The 15631-nt window shown below is 44.0% G+C and overlaps 1 protein-coding gene across 8 annotated transcripts in view; it reads left to right on the forward strand.

Annotated features, from left to right (window-relative positions):
• EML6 (EMAP like 6) overlaps positions 1-15631 on the forward strand; it is a 92162-nt gene that overhangs the window by 61564 nt on the left and 14967 nt on the right. For all 8 annotated transcript variants that reach the window (XM_063152733.1, XM_063152737.1, XM_063152735.1 and 5 more), the window contains 10 exons: positions 206-408; positions 1644-1755; positions 2412-2539; positions 3811-3952; positions 5359-5511; positions 5757-5888; positions 6722-6810; positions 7419-7595; positions 7679-7880; positions 8059-8185. In XM_063152733.1, the coding sequence (XP_063008803.1) occupies positions 206-408; positions 1644-1755; positions 2412-2539; positions 3811-3952; positions 5359-5511; positions 5757-5888; positions 6722-6810; positions 7419-7595; positions 7679-7880; positions 8059-8185 (1465 nt within the window). The remainder of the gene's footprint in view (positions 1-205; positions 409-1643; positions 1756-2411; positions 2540-3810; positions 3953-5358; positions 5512-5756; positions 5889-6721; positions 6811-7418; positions 7596-7678; positions 7881-8058; positions 8186-15631) is intronic.

Raw genomic sequence — 15631 nt, forward strand, 5'->3', positions numbered from 1 at the left:
TTCCTCACCAAATTTATCTCCTGCTGGGGAAGACAGTCTGAAGACCTGAGGCTGATCTGCTCCAGAGCTGTCACTGCTGGGTTCACTTTCTTTGGTTGTGCTTTTTCCTTCTGCATTTCCATTATCAGGCAGCCCCAGGAGATCTTGGGGTCAAACATTTGTCCTGTACAGCCCAAGCAGAGCAAGGCCTGTGCTGCTGTTGCAGGTGGAGGCTTCACCTCCAAGCGGGGCACGTTTGGGAGCGTGGGGAAGCTGGAGACCATGATGAGCGTCTCGTACGGGCGCGGGGAGGAGCTGGTGTTCTCTGGGGCTGCCACTGGGGACATCTACATCTGGAAGGAGACCCTGCTGCTGAGGACAGTGAAGGCCCATGATGGACCTGTGTTTGCCATGCATGCACTGGACAAGGTATCTGTCACCTTCTTCACCTGGATTTTTGTGGCACCCATGGATTTTAGAGGTGTTTGCGATTAAACAAAGCCAATAGGAATGAGCTCTGTTATTTGATACACCTGGATTTGTAAGCACCTTGTTCCATGTGATGGTACCTGACCAGCAGCTTTCTGACCTCCAAAAATTCAAAATTTATTTCTCACTCTGCTCAAGAGTGTGGTTTTCATGTTTGTGCAAACCACAGGGAGTAATGGGTAACACTCATTGCCTCTTCAAGCTGATCCCAAAAACATTTGTGCATTACCAGTTTCTAAAATATGAAACATGATCTTTTAATAATATTATCATGATCTTTTAATAATATTATCATTGTGTCTTAGTCAAGATGGCAGATAACGTCTTGATTAAGACTCAGAACCCAAAGGTTTTGGGTTTTGAGTTAACTATTCCAGATAACAAAAGAATTCTCTTTCAGTTGCATCAATACATCCATAAAAGAAATTATGGCAAAATATCTGCATCACACAAACGAGCTAAAGACAAAGTTTTGCCCCTGGCAATTTGAAGATAATGTTGATAATGGAATATCCCTTTTGAGGTTATGGTTTCAACTGTAGAAGTAAAAGATGAGAAGAATGTTAGCTATTAACATTTTTATATATCAAGGTCAATTAAGATCCCTGTGACTCAATCCTTTCTGGCCCTAATTGATTGTTCCCAGCTTTCCTATCAATTTTTCTGTTTGATCTTGGCACTGAACATCCTCTTCACTTAGATTTTTGTTGGTTAGTTATTTATGCTCTTCTGCATTCACTTGGCCCAGATAATCTACCCAGGGAATTAATGAGAGAATCGGTCCCTGATGCATTATTAGAACTTGGGCTGAAGCATCTGTTAAGTCAATTGAATTTGGAACAACTTGAGAAGCTGTTTCTGCCAGCTACTGCCTCTTCTAAGGGTAAATCACATTTTCCCATCCCTTGTTCCCACATGCAGGCAAATGTCCTGGTCCAGCATTCCTGTTTACAGCAGTGTGTGCTCCATGTGGTTGCAAATCTTTATTACCCTAGAAAAGCAACTCCACATCTTGTCCACTTGAATTTTTTCCTCATAGGTACAGACTCCAGTATTTTTAGTTTGACACATGAATAAAAAGCAGGGGAGGCTTTATTGTGCCTTTGGCCATGTCCTTTTGAATCTCTCCCATGAGTGCTGACATTTGTGTGTGTTCTGCTCCTGTGCCTGTGCAGGGCTTTGTGACGGGTGGAAAAGATGGAATTGTGGCCCTTTGGGATGACATGTTTGAGAGGTGTCTGAAGACATATGCTATCAAAAGAGCAGCACTCTCTGCTAGTTCTAAAGGTATTGGCTTCCAGTGTGTGTTCCAGTAAGGGCTGTGTGCTTGGAGGGTGGTAAATGGCAGTAAAATGGGTGGGGACTGGGTGTCACATCTTACCAGAAGCCAAAGGGAACAGCAACACACACCTTACTCTGTGCTGGAATGTTCTGGCTTGATCAACAGAAGATGTATTTCTTGTATTCCTTGTCATTTGTAGTTTGTTCTGTTATTCCCTCCTCTCTTTCATGACATTGGGCTTTGTTTTCATTGGTGAAATGATTTTAAGGAGAAAAGTCCCCAGCCTTGAGTATGGCAGTTCCAAAGTCAGTCCGGTTTCCTTGGCTGGCCACATTCCCTGTGATGTGGAAAGACCTGTTAAATTCCCCAGGCCTCAGTGTGGAACTCTGGAAAGGGATATTCATATGGAATCACAGCATTACTCTGAGGTGCTGGAACTCCCTCAGTCCCTGCCACTGTTCAAGCAGTGAAGTATCAGTCACTGTATTGCCACAGTACAGACAAACTCCCCTCCCTGCATTACTAAGGAATCCATGGATTATCTGGCAGTTTGATCAGGCAGTTTTATCTCATGCTCATGATTTTGAACAGATTTGAATTACATATAAACTGCAAGGGGTATGAAATTTTAAAAAACAATTTTAAATCTGGCATTCTTCAGGTTTGCTTTTAGAGGACAACCCCTCCATCCGAGCCATCAGCCTGGGACATGGGCACATCCTGGTAGGAACTAAAAATGGAGAAATCCTTGAAATTGATAAAAGTGGGCCTATGACTCTGCTTGTTCAGGTACTGTATGGATCTGCCATAGCAAACTATTTCCTGTATTTTTATGAAATGCTGGTTCTTTGGTGTTCTTTTTTCAGTAAATTTTGATCACATGAAGTAATCCTTCAAATTTGTCTTGCCTGCATGACTGCATATCCAAGATGGGTGAGGTTGTGTTTTATAAAACACTGAACTCATCCACTAATGCAGATTGAGAGCAGTAAGAAATTATTTAACCTTGATATGCAGTGCCAGCAAACTGTATGCAAGCTGGAAAAAAGCAGGAAGAGTGATTAACAGCTTGGAAAACTGAGAATCTGAGGCAAGATTAGAACAAAATATTATGCGTGTTTTGGGCAAACAAGGATCTTATAAAGGATATAAAGTTTGAGGATTAGCCAATATTAGGATTTCAGGATAAAGTCCTGTTTGGGGTGTAACTATTCCCTATTAATCTCAAGTTTGGAAAGGAGAGTATTGGAAGAGCAGGAATTACAGCCAGGAATAGTGGAGGGGAGTATGGAAGAGTGTTTCAGACACTTGTTGGGGGGACAGAGCAGATGTTGAGGTCTTTTGGAATGTGGAAAGCTTTGGAGAGAGGAGATGGTGAAGGCTTTGTGTGGAAGCCCAGGGCACAGGGAATATTTCCCTGTCTGCTCTGGGGTGCCCTGACCCCCAGGGCAGCACTGACTTTGACCCTCACTCATGGAGAAAGTTTCCTAGACTTCAAGATAGAATAGAATCCACAAAAGTGTGAAATAGATGATAGAGAGTAGTGTAGGTGTGTCACTTGGGTGGGAAATTTAGGTTTTGGGATTTTTAGTATGTTGTGGGTGGAAGCAAGATGGAGGGCACAGGTGTCATCCTGGGTTTCTTCTTCATGCTTCTCCATGGGTTTGGGTGGCATTTTGTGATTGGGCAGAAAAGTCCCCATTGCAGCTCTTTGGGATCAGCTATTGGGTTAAAAGGGAAATAATCCAGGTGTCAGTTCTTAATTGGATAGTTCAGTCTTAAAAGACCTTGGAACAAGAGATTGTTGGCCATTTTGTGCCTTCTAATGAAAAGCTGCCCAACTCACAGCAGTGAGACTGTTTTACTGCTAAGAAATAATAAACACCTGAGTGTGAACATGAAATATTGTCTCAAGTGCCTTCAGTCCAGACCCAGAGAAACCAACAACCACAGCTTTACTGCCTGGGACTTGCAAAATGAAGCAGGGCAAGGTCAGCCCCTATTGCACAGCCCCACAGGCATTATTATTATTTCCTCTCGTGTGGAATGCTTTCCTGCAGGGCCACATGGAGGGGGAAGTGTGGGGCCTGGCAGCTCATCCTCTCCTGCCCGTGTGCGCCACGGTGAGCGACGACAAAACGCTGCGAATCTGGGAGCTCTCAGCACAGCACCGCATGCTGGCAGTGAGGAAACTCAAAAAAGGTAACTCTGCCTTGGCCTGGGCATCCAGGGATCCCCTGCTCCTGGAGCAGCTCCCTCTCTGCCTCTGGGGCACTTAATTAATTGCCTAGGCAAAGGACACGGTCGTTAAGAAATTGGGAGCGCAGGAAATAAATTGGCTTTGGCATGTGTCAAGTCAGTGCAAAGGGAAGGAAGAAAAAGGACTGTAATCTATTGTAATGAATAATAATAAAATGAACCTCAGTATCTTTTCCCCCAGTTTCAAGGGGAATGAGTTGACCTCAGAATCACTTTCCTCCCTAGGAATGCTTAAGGCCAGTATGTTGCTGACATAAAAGAATTTCCTTATAAAGACAAAAGTACAATTTCCTGCATGTTGAGTGTGACCGTGTTCACAGGGGTCCAGGGGTGAGGTCAGAGACGAAGATCTGACTCCATGTTTCAGAAGGCTGATTTATTATTTTATGATATATATATTACATTAAAACTATACTAAAAGAAGAAAGGATTTCATCAGAAGGCTGGCTAAGAACAGAAAAAGAAAGAATGATAACAAAGGCTTGTGTCTCAGACAGAGAGTCCGAGCCAGCTGACTGTGATTGGCCATTAATTAGAAACAACCACATGAGGTCAATCCCAGATGCACCTGTTGCATTCCACAGCAGCAGATAATCAATGTTTGCATTTTGTTCCTGAGGCCTCGCAGCTTCTCAGGAGGAAAAATCCTAAGGAAAAGATTTTTCAGAAACTATCTACAGTTTCAGAAACTGGCTACAGTTGAGCACAGTCATATTTTGCTGTCAATATGATCTTTACCTGTTAAAACAACTTCTCAAAAATTAACACTTTTTCTGCCCTCTCCTCTGTACAAAATTAGATAAGCTATGTTGAAATTTTGCCTTCTCAAAATCACTCTTTTTTTATTAATTCGTTGATACCTCTCAGAAAATTTTAAATTGTTCATTTTCAGTGACAAATCTGGAGCACAAGAACCCTTAACTGGCTGGGGGAAAACAGAGTTAAATATTTTGGAGAGGTGAACTTGGGAATGGATGAGGGTAGCTGTAGGAGAGTATGTCAGGAATAATGCTGAGGCAGAGATACACTGCCTTTAATGAATCTTTGAATTTTCCATCCGGATTTCCTTTCTCTATGTGTTTTGGGTGGGGTTTTTTGTTTTGTTTCTGTCATTGGTGTGTTTAGAATGTGGCTGGAAGGTGGTATTTACAATAAACCTGTTTCTAAAGGGATTAAATAATTGTTGCCAACCCTGTAACGAAGCATCCATCACACCCCTCTGTAACATATCTTCCTCAAGAGATAACAAATCCGTTTTAAAATCACATACTTGCTGTAGAAACCTTTCAGTTGCAGTTCGTTGTTGGTTTCCTCAGTTACGACAGGCTCATTTCCGTGTGCCTCCTCAGGCGGGCGCTGCTGTGCCTTCTCTCCGGACGGGAAGGCGCTGGCGGTCGGGCTGAACGACGGCAGCTTCCTGGTGGTGAACGCCGACACTGTGGAGGACATGGTCTCCTTCCACCACAGGAAGGAGATGATCTCGGATATAAAGTTTTCACGAGGTACAACCACATGATAAAGCGGAAGAGGAGAGTTTATCCTGCAGTTTGTTTCTCTTGGCTAGGCAAGGTTGAATGTCCCAAAGGAAGATTGGCTTTGTGTGTGCTCCATGCATTAAATACTCCACAATTCCATGTGGCTGCCCTAGAACAGGCCCACCCTGCCTGGTGAATTCACTGCAGTGGTGAAAACCACACCAGTATCAGTTAATTTACCCTTTAATAACCTCGGTGTCTCCTCCTTGCAGAATCAGGGAAGTACCTGGCTGTGGCTTCCCACGATAACTTTGTGGATATTTACAACGTCCTGACCAGCAAGAGGGTTGGCATTTGCAAAGGTGCCTCCAGCTACATCACCCACATCGACTGGGACTCCAGAGGTAAAGTGTTGGCCAGGGATACAGACTGGAAATGCCCATAAAGTGGAATAGCAGGAAACTGCTCCCCTCCAGTTCTTGAGATCAACCACTGATGCAAATGCTGTTTCCCCACGGAGCACTGCATGGATCCAGTGCAATTACATTTGTTGGTATCCAATTTCCTTTCCTTGCTGAGCTCTGCATGGCAATCCCTGCAAGAAGCTAGAGCCTGATGGTCCCAGCTAATTAAGTCCAGCAGGATCCATAATGAGCTCATGCCAGTGAGCCTTCCCAGAGCAGCTGGGATCTGTGTGGGGCCCCCTGTGTGCCTGGGCTCTGTCCCTGCTCTTGGCCAGCCCCAAAACGTGGTGTGGGCCAGGGGCAGCAACCACAGCATCTCTGTGGGCACAGCAAACTTCCCATCCCAGGACAGCTCAGAGTGGAGCCCCACTGGGGAGTGCAGGAGGGATGGGAGCTGGCAAAGGTTCCACTTTTGCCAAAGCTGCCTTGTAAAATTATTAGGAAAATTAATAACACATCCATTTATTTTTGACCTCCATTAGTGTGATGGGGAAATAAAGCAAAATATTCCCTATCAGCAGAAACTGATTTGCTGTGCAACAGCAACTTCTTAAGGATATTGGATGATATTTAAAACATTACTTCTGCATTAATCAGAGTATAGGACCCTTACAAGAGTGATTTCAAGCCTCTGTGTTACTTTGGCTATGAATAACTCTCTAGAAGATAATTTCTTAATTTACCCCCAGAAATCTCTTCACTCAGTCAAAAGAAAGTTTGTAGTTGTCACAATAATTATTAAGATTCATAACAAACTCTTCTTTTGTATCCAGGAAAGCTATTGCAAGTCAATTCTGGTGCCAAAGAACAACTATTTTTTGAAGCACCAAGGGGGAAAAGACATATTATAAGAATTGCTGAGGTATGAATATTGGGCTGGATTGTTTTTACTTTGAAAATTAAAGAATTGTCTTCAAATGGTGTATTTTTTCATTTTATAATGCTTTATTTACAATGGTTAGAATTAGAATTACTTAGTAATTCCACAGTGTCTTTCCTAGCACTTGTAAATGGCAGAATGTGCAGGTTTCTGCTTGTATCTCTAAATTTATTTTTGTTTATTTATTAGAAGCCATTTGCCATAATCCCCTTCTCAAAGCCACCTGGTTTTGCACATGGGCTATAAACCACCTTCAAACAGCAGGATCTGGCTTTTCATCAAGCTGATTATTTGTGACAGTAATTTTACATGACTAGAAAATTGCCAGTGTTTAGCACCTCTGAAAATCTTCAGGGAGATTTGTATCCAAATCATGCTCTGCTTGGAAAAATGGGAATGTTTAAAGTGTTAATGAAGTTAAAGTTTGATGAAGATACACAATTTGTATTAACAAGCTGGAGCAGCACAATTTCTTAAGACCTAAAAGTATTAAAATTAAAATGTCAAACATAGAAAACAATACGCATGAAATTAGCATGTTTTTGGTATGTTTAAAGTAAGCAGCCTTCTTTGGGGGAATTTTACTGCAGATAGAGAAGATTGAATGGGACACCTGGACATGTGTGCTGGGTCCCACCTGTGAGGGGATCTGGCCCATGCACAGTGATGTCACCGTTGTCAACGCTGCCAGTCTCACCAAGGACAGGACCCTGCTGGCCACGGGAGACGATTTTGGGTTTGTGAAGCTCTTTTCCTACCCAGTGAAGGTAAGAAGTGTGTGGGCTTCAGTGGTGGGAGAGGGAAGGAAGGAAGGATTGCTGGGTGCCAGTGGGGCTGTTGTGTGCTGCAGGGCCAGCATGCCAGGTTCAAGAAGTACGTGGGGCACAGTGCCCAGGTGACCAACGTGCAGTGGCTGCACAACGACTCCGTGCTCCTCACCGTGGGCGGCGCCGACACCGCCCTCATGATCTGGACCAGGGAGTTCCTGGGCATCCAGGAGAGCAAGCTGGTGGACAGTGAAGAATCAGACACAGATGCAGAAGAAGATGGAGGTAAAGAGGATTTCATTCTTCCTTGCCTCAACCAGAGATTCACACATGCATTTAACTTGCTAAATTTCAGTGTAAGGAGAGCTTGGTAGGATTTGTTCCCTTCCTTTCATTGTTGTTCTCTCCTGTCCCACTATGAAACAAGGGTAGCTTGTTTTATTCCATGTTTTGTTTTTCTAAGGTTATGACAGTGATGTTGCAAGAGAAAAAGCAATTGACTACACCACTAAGATCTATGCAGTGAGCATCCGAGAAATGGAAGGCACAAAACCCCACCAGCAGCTGAAGGAGGTTTCAGTGGAAGAGAGGTATGTCCCACAAAGGCTTTTGCTTCCATGTGTGCCCTTTTGCACATCTCTTTTCATTCACCTAAAATTAGTCCTTAGAAATAAGACAGGAACTTTAAAATTCACCAGATGACATTTAAAATGGTGTTCACACAGTACAACATGTTTATGTGAAGGAGGAAAATACGTGTATATGACACATCTCTGAGCGTTGTGTTCTCTTTTGCTGTTCACATGAGCATTTATATTCTCACCTAACCAGTGTGTGTCTGCAGCAGAGCACTTGTGGTAGTGGTGAGCTTGTAAATATTTTGTGGTTAAGGCTTTGGGTGTTGCTTTCATTAAAAGATTTTCAGTCACTTGTAATTGTGTTGGGTTGTCACTGTTAAAGCTGGAATTTCCCATGGCACACACTGGCCTTAGGCTGAAATATTCTAAAAAATTAGCTGGAAGGGGAGCAGTGTTGGAGAGATCAAAGAAAAGAGGTAAGAGCTAAGAGCAGAGGGTGAGTCCAGTGAAACACAGACCTAAAGGAGGGGTTGCTGAAACCTGATGGGACAGAACAGGAGCATCTATAACCAGTAAATAATTCCCCCTCAAAATCTGGAGCAGTAAATCCCTACCTGTGAATCCAGCTGGTGACTCAGCTGTGAATCCATTTTGTCTCTTTTGATAGAGAATTTTCTTAGAAATGATCATTTTTTATCAGGAGTTTCCCTGCCCTTGCACCCCTCTGGGCACTGACACCAAGGACTGCTGTGGGTTAACCCACAGAAAGATTTTCAGCTCAGCTCTGTTATTGCAAGAGACAAAATGGAGTTAATAATACTTCCTAATCTCATGTAAGCCTTGGAAAAAATGAGTTTCTCATTTTTGAAGCTCTCAAAGAATGCAGTGCTGAACATGTTGAACAGAAAGTAATTAATCATTTTTGCTCAGTAAATGTGCAAAACAGGAGAATTGGGTGTGAAATGTGGGGTATGAACAATAAGAAGAAAAATGTTGTACCCATTTTGTTTCATCACAATGTTTTAACAATACCATGCAGGAAGAGGATCAGTGATTTTTGCAATGAACCATTTTGTTGGACCATAACCTTCTCTTTTTCCATTTCTTTTAAGAATATCTCTTTTCCTCAAATAAGGAATTTGTTCCTCCATCTTTCTACAAAAAGGCATAGTGTATCATCTGGTAAACATAAATGTTTGCAAATTGAGTTAAAAAAAGGAAAATTGTTATTTTATTTTGGGTGAATTGCTAAATTGTTACAGGAATACTAAGTGGCATTGGTACAGATGTGCTGCACCAGAAACATTTGTACTGCCCAGCTGTTTTATTCTGCTGTGATGATGCTGTGTTATCAACAGTTTTGTACTTTGTTTTAATCTAGGTTAAAAATAAACCCTTATCACTCTCCTTCCCATCTTTTCTGCTTGAGAGTCACAGCTCTTGTACACATTTTTATCTCCTTTTTAAATTACAGATGCTTCAGTACAATCACACCTTTGGTATTTGGAATTTGCTGTTTTGATCAATCTGACAACAAATCTCATAATTCAAAGATCAATTCACTTCCCTGTCTTCAAGGGATTAATACAAATAGTGAGAATTTATAGTGAAATAATCAGAAGTGGCAACTTTATGGCTGAATGTCACCCAGACTGCTTTCTGAGGGTGTTGTGATTGGGTAGGGCCTTAAGCTGTGAAGGGTGCTGGGGTGTGGGTGCAGTGAGACAGGATTAGGGAAATCTGAGGCCAAGTCAGGCCTTGGGGCTGGGGAGCCTTGAAATCTCTGTGCACAGGGCTGAGTAAAGGGCAGCAAGGAATATTGGAGGCAGCTCCCAAAGCTTTTGATTTTCTGCCAAAGGCACAGCTGGAGGAGCTCTCCCAACCCCTCCAGGTTTGCAGAAGGGAAGCCAGAGGTTGTGTTCCATTCTCTTTCAGGCAGGTGTGTGGGGAAACCTGCTAGGCTGTTGAGGAGGAAGTTTCTCTGGGGGAAACATTCCAGATCTTTCCCTTTGTGATTGTGCCATGTGTCTGTCTGAAGACCCCGGTGATTGTGCCCTGAATATTCTGGCATTGGTAACTTACTGGCACTCACTGTCCACGTGTTCAAAACTGTGGGACAAGCTGGGGGGCTGCTTAGAACAGAAACTCTGAGTAAATCCCAAGGCCTGGAAAACTGCTGGCCTACTTCACTGCAACATCTAGTCAGGGTCTTGGAGTGTCCCACTTGCTCTATTTTCATTGTGACTTTGAGAAAGGAAAAATATTGAAGGTCTAGTGAGAAGAAACTCATAATTAAGCAATTTAAATTAAGGAAAGGGGGATAAAAAAGAGAAGAAGCAAGTTTCTGGTTTAAGCAAGAAGTAGGAATAGCTGGGCTGCTTCTGTGAGCTGCTCCTTGGGGGCAATGACTTGGAGCTCACTGGGGTTTTTCTTTTAACACTCATATTCAGAGGGTAAACTGTTGCTGAAGTTTCTTTCCAGCTTATTAAATCAAACACATTCCAAAGGTGCTGTGTGGCACCAACGAGACACATCCATCTGTTTAATCCTTCTGTTTGCTGGAGTAAGCTTGCAGGGCACTCTGTGCTTCTCTAATAGAAGGTGGTGAATCTGAAAAGCTCCAGGTACATCATTTCTCTAGAAATAATTCATTCTTCAATTCAGGAGGAGTTTGATCTCACGAGCAGTGATGGGATCCCTGAGAAGATTGCAAGTGTAGGTTTGGGAGCTGAACTGTACAGTGATAAGTACAAATTTAGGAGTAATAATAACATTTTCCCTTAGAAAAGAAAATAAGAGCCCTTTATGAAATTTATTTTTCCTGTCTAACTCAAATGTAATTAAAATAATCACGATTCTGCAAATGTCTTGGACGAGTGTAGAACTTACATGGTAGATTTTACTTGCAGGATTTGAATCAAGTCATGACCTGGTATTTTTGGGGAATCTAACATTTCCTGTCTCCATCAGCAGCTACAGCTTTAGGATGGCAAAGTTGCTGAGGCACAGTTTTAAAATGTCTTGCAGTTGCATCGGTGTGTTTGGTTAAGATCATTAATTGATTGTTGTTTCTCTCTCCTCTCCCCGACCCTGTTGTTTTCTTCTTCCCCCTTTCCATGTGTTCCCTCCTGCCCTCCCCACCCCCCTTGTGTCCCTGTGTGTCCCTGTGGCTGGCACCCCTTGCCATGCCCAGGGTCCGGAGTGGGGTGCCCTGCAGAGGGGCTGCAGGAGCCGCTGCTCCTCGGGACCCCCTGGCCACTGCTGGGACTGTCCCAGACAATCCAGGACAATTGTAAGCTCTGCTCTGTGCCACAGAAGAATTGTGCTGTTTCACAAAGGGGCTGGGAGCATTTAAACCAAGAGTTGATACCATGAGAAGTAACACGAGCTTGCTGATGACTGTGTTTGTGTTACTAATCCCAAAGGCAAAGGCCTGTTTGCATTTGGCCTCCTACTAACCCCTAACACACCCCTGCATCTGCAGCTCTCCTTTGGCTCAGTGTGCATGACTCCACATGTACCTGGGGATGGGAACTCCTCCAGAGCAGGTGGAAGGTGTAGAAAGCAAGGAGCAGCATTAGCATGTTTGTCTGGTTTTCCATTTTCTTGGCATCCTGGCTTGTCTCACTCCCCATGGATTACCCACCTCAGACACTGATCTCTGTCGAGTGTTTGCCTTGTGTAATCACATGTCCTGATAAGGGTGAAAAGTTAAAGAAGTTGAATTTTCTCTCTTCAAATGTTACTCTTTATTGATTTCTTTAAAATAACATGAGTTAACTTATATAAGCTTCCCAAATGCCCCCCACAAGCCTTGCACCACAAAGTGAATTACTCAATACATGGTTACAGCCTTGGTTCCTGCACCTTTACACACACACACACATCTGTGGGTGCAGTGCAACAGCTCTGAGTGTGAATCTGTGTTGTATTTGTGTGTTGGTGGGGACTATTCAATATGTGTCTGAAAAAACCCATCCTTGGGGTGGAGAAAATAACTTTGGGCTTATTCCAGCAGAAAGCCCCTCTCTGAGAATGAGGAACATCGTTTGGAACATTCACTTTTACTTTCTCAACAGCATTATGTCAACTTAATGCACCCTGAATGCATTTGACAGCCTGCTGGTTTCATCCCAGCTGTCCCCAAGGCTTGTGCACATTGTGCCTGGTATTTGTCAGTCCCTGCCAGCAGCTGAACTCAGAGTCAATCTCACTGCTCCCACAGGTCAGCACAGGCTCTAAGGTCTGCTCTGGTTGTGTGACACCTGGGGGAGTGGAACTGAGGGATGCCACACGTTCCCAGCACCTCTCTCTCTGAGCCTGAGTGCTCCCTGCACTAGGGGTGATGTGAAATACTCAGCTTTTCTCAGGAATGTGTGCAGGAGGCACTCCAGGGCTGATGGAAAAGCCATGTTCCTCATGTTGTGTCATGAACAGGGAGGATCTGCTGGGTGTGATTGGTTCAGTGTTTGTATTTACACAACACAGCTTCAAAACATGCTGGAGCTTATGCAGGGAATAACAGAACAAATGGAGAAGACTCAGTCCCTTCAGTGTGTGAGGGGCAGCAGGGCCAGCCTGTGGTACAGGAGGTGTTCCCAAGGTCTCAGAACAAGCCCCTCAGGTTTAATCCCAGTGATTTCCCTCCTCCCTGCTTGCTGTAGTGCTCATGTCACTGGGCACTGAGCTGGAATGACCTGGGACTGCAGTGACCAGCTGCCCTGACAGCCTGTGACAGCAGCTGGCCCCACCATATGTCCTGCAGTACTTTGTGATTTTTTGAGTTTTTGAATTTTATTTTTTTTTAAAGAGTGCATCAGCATACAGATGAAGTTATAAATATTGTTACCATGTAAGGCTTTTTCAGTCCTTTAAAAATGCAATTTACCACTGATGTTTCTCTCTAGTTCTGTTTGAGCTTTGCTTTGATCTGCTATATTTGAAAATAGGGTATTTTCATGTTGAATCCTGTTCTTTTTGTTGTCTTATGATAGCTACAAAGTGTCAAAAAAAAAAGTAACAGCAGGAAAAGTTGTATGTAAAACTCCTATGTATGTTGGGATGGGAAAATCCAAGGGTTTAGAATTTATAAAATCTTTTAATCCCTTCTCTGGGAAGGGATTAAAAAAAGCTTGAGGAGTTTTGCAGCAGTTTGGGGGCACTTGGGAGTCCCCTCCTGTCACTGGTGAAGGGCACAGTTAAAAGTTGCTTTTGCATTTTTTCTGAAATGAACAGTATATTTTTCAAACCTTGGATTTTTATTCTGTTGCCCAATCCAACCCTACCACCCTTTCCTCTCCTTGAACCTTGCTTTCTCTTCTCAGGAGCAGTCCTGCTCATGTTTGTGTAGATCCAAGTGTGTTCCCTCTCCAGTTTGCAGCCATGTAAATCCATGTCTGTCTCCCTTTTGGGCCTGGAGCTTTTCCCCACCCACTGCTGCTGGCTCAGCCTGCCACCTTCTTGGTGCAGGACACTGCTGTCCGTCTGTCTCTGCCCCAGACCTTGTTGTCCCTTTCCATGATGCTGTTTCTGGAGTTCCCATGCTGTTCCTGTTGGCCTTGGAGCAGAATTTGTGTTCACTCCAGTTTATTCTCACTGCAGTCAGCATCTCCAACCAGACAGCAATTCTGGCCTGTGACCTGGAAACAGGAGCTGGTTACATCCCCCTCCCACAGAATTTATCATAACAGTTTTTGATCTGCCTTTTCTTTTCACCTTTTTTTCCATCTAAACAGATCTAGCCTTTTCCCTTCAGTTTGGCCCTGCTCTCTAAGATCACATCTCTTACCTCCCTCAAGGTGCTCCACCCTTCCAAAACCCCATTCCCTCTTCCCCCAGCCCAGCTCTTGTTGTGTCTATCTGCTGTTCTCCATCCTGGTGCTCCCTGTTCACCCCACCCCTGGTTTGGGCTTTGGAATGTTCACTCACAATTTTCACATTTCTGTATGAAGGTGGTGCTGAGGTTTTGTCAGTTTGGATCTGGATTCTATCCCTGACTGACAGCTGTGTGTCCTCATGTGAGATCATCCTCGAGATTGCCAGGAGTGACAGAAACCTTCTCTACTGTATTCACAGTGCCCAAAGAACTGAAACCCTCTCACCTGGCTGTGTCCTCTCTTTCCTGGAGCTCCTCTGTGCCATTACATGATCTAAGCACGTTTGTTTCCAGTTGCTGCAAAGAAACCATTAATGCTTGTGTTATGTTTTAACTTGCTTTCCTTTGGAGGCAGGGAATTGTCAAGTAAGTACTGGGGAGCCCAGCTGAGGCCTGGCCTGCTGGAATGTGCCATGCAGGGTGCACAGGTCCAGCAGGGCAAAGGGTGGCATTTGCTACAGTGCAGATTTCTTGTCTTGGCAGTGTCATCTTCTGTGTCAAAACAAACTAGATGTAGTCACAGGCTTGTTAAAGTGAAATTATTTCTTACAATGTTTCCAATGTGCTGCTTTCCATGTGTTTTATGAAGGTGGTGCAGAGGCAGTGAATGCACACGTGTGTGTATATATACATGGCTGTGTATATATGAATGCACACAACATCTGTGTCTGTGTGTGCTGTGAGTAGGAGCTATAAAAGTATCTCTGTGTGTGTCTCCAAGTTAAGCCTCATGCTTACAATCTGGTGACTATCAAGCATGTCACAGTGGTAGTGTTCTCTTGCTTTCATGAAGTATTTTGGCTTGCTCTTGTCATAAACTTTGATATTCCTAGGTAAAGAAATGTAGAAATGATCCAGTTTGAAATAACACTAAAACAGAAAAAAGCTTGCGAGAAAACAATTCTTTTCCTAAGTGCCAGTTCAGAGGCCCTCATAAATCTGGGCTAAAATGAAATTATGAATTTATTTTGTAAGACAAGTTTTATAATAACGTCCTTTGGCCCTTCCCTGCTGGTCACAGCACCACTGCTCAGTCCTGCTCCACCCAGGGTCACCCCAGGGGACTTGAGTGCCACTCTCTGAGGAAATAAAGGTACTGTTCCCTGAGGACAGGGCAGGACAGGCTGTCCTGGCAGTGACTTGGCCTCCTCACAGCCATTGTGGGCTAAATTGCAGCTGAGCTGGGGTAGAGAACAATCATCCATTGTGAGCACTCTCAGCACTGCCTAGGAAACTGTCACTTCCTAGCAGTTCCCTCCCTGCCAGGCTCCTGACAATAAACCAACCATGGAAGCCCCTTGTGCTCTGGTGCAAAATGTGCAGGAAGCTTGGATGTAGCTTCCCTCTCCCCCCCATCCTGCAGGACCTTTAGCTCTGAGGCTGCCCAGGGATGCCAGGTGTGGTGTTGGTGGCTCCGTGCACTCTCTGGTTTCTGTTTTAGTTTTGCTGGCATGCTTGGATAGCAGTGCTGTGCCCCAGGAATGACTGCTGGCTCTGCAAGTGCTTGTGCATGAGTCTCGTGCTCACAAGTGACTCCTAAACTCTATTAAGTTTCTTGCTTGGCTTTATTTGCTGCTTCCAAG

Source organism: Melospiza melodia, chromosome 3, assembly GCF_035770615.1.
Source record: "Melospiza melodia melodia isolate bMelMel2 chromosome 3, bMelMel2.pri, whole genome shotgun sequence".
Lineage (NCBI taxonomy): Eukaryota > Metazoa > Chordata > Aves > Passeriformes > Passerellidae > Melospiza > Melospiza melodia.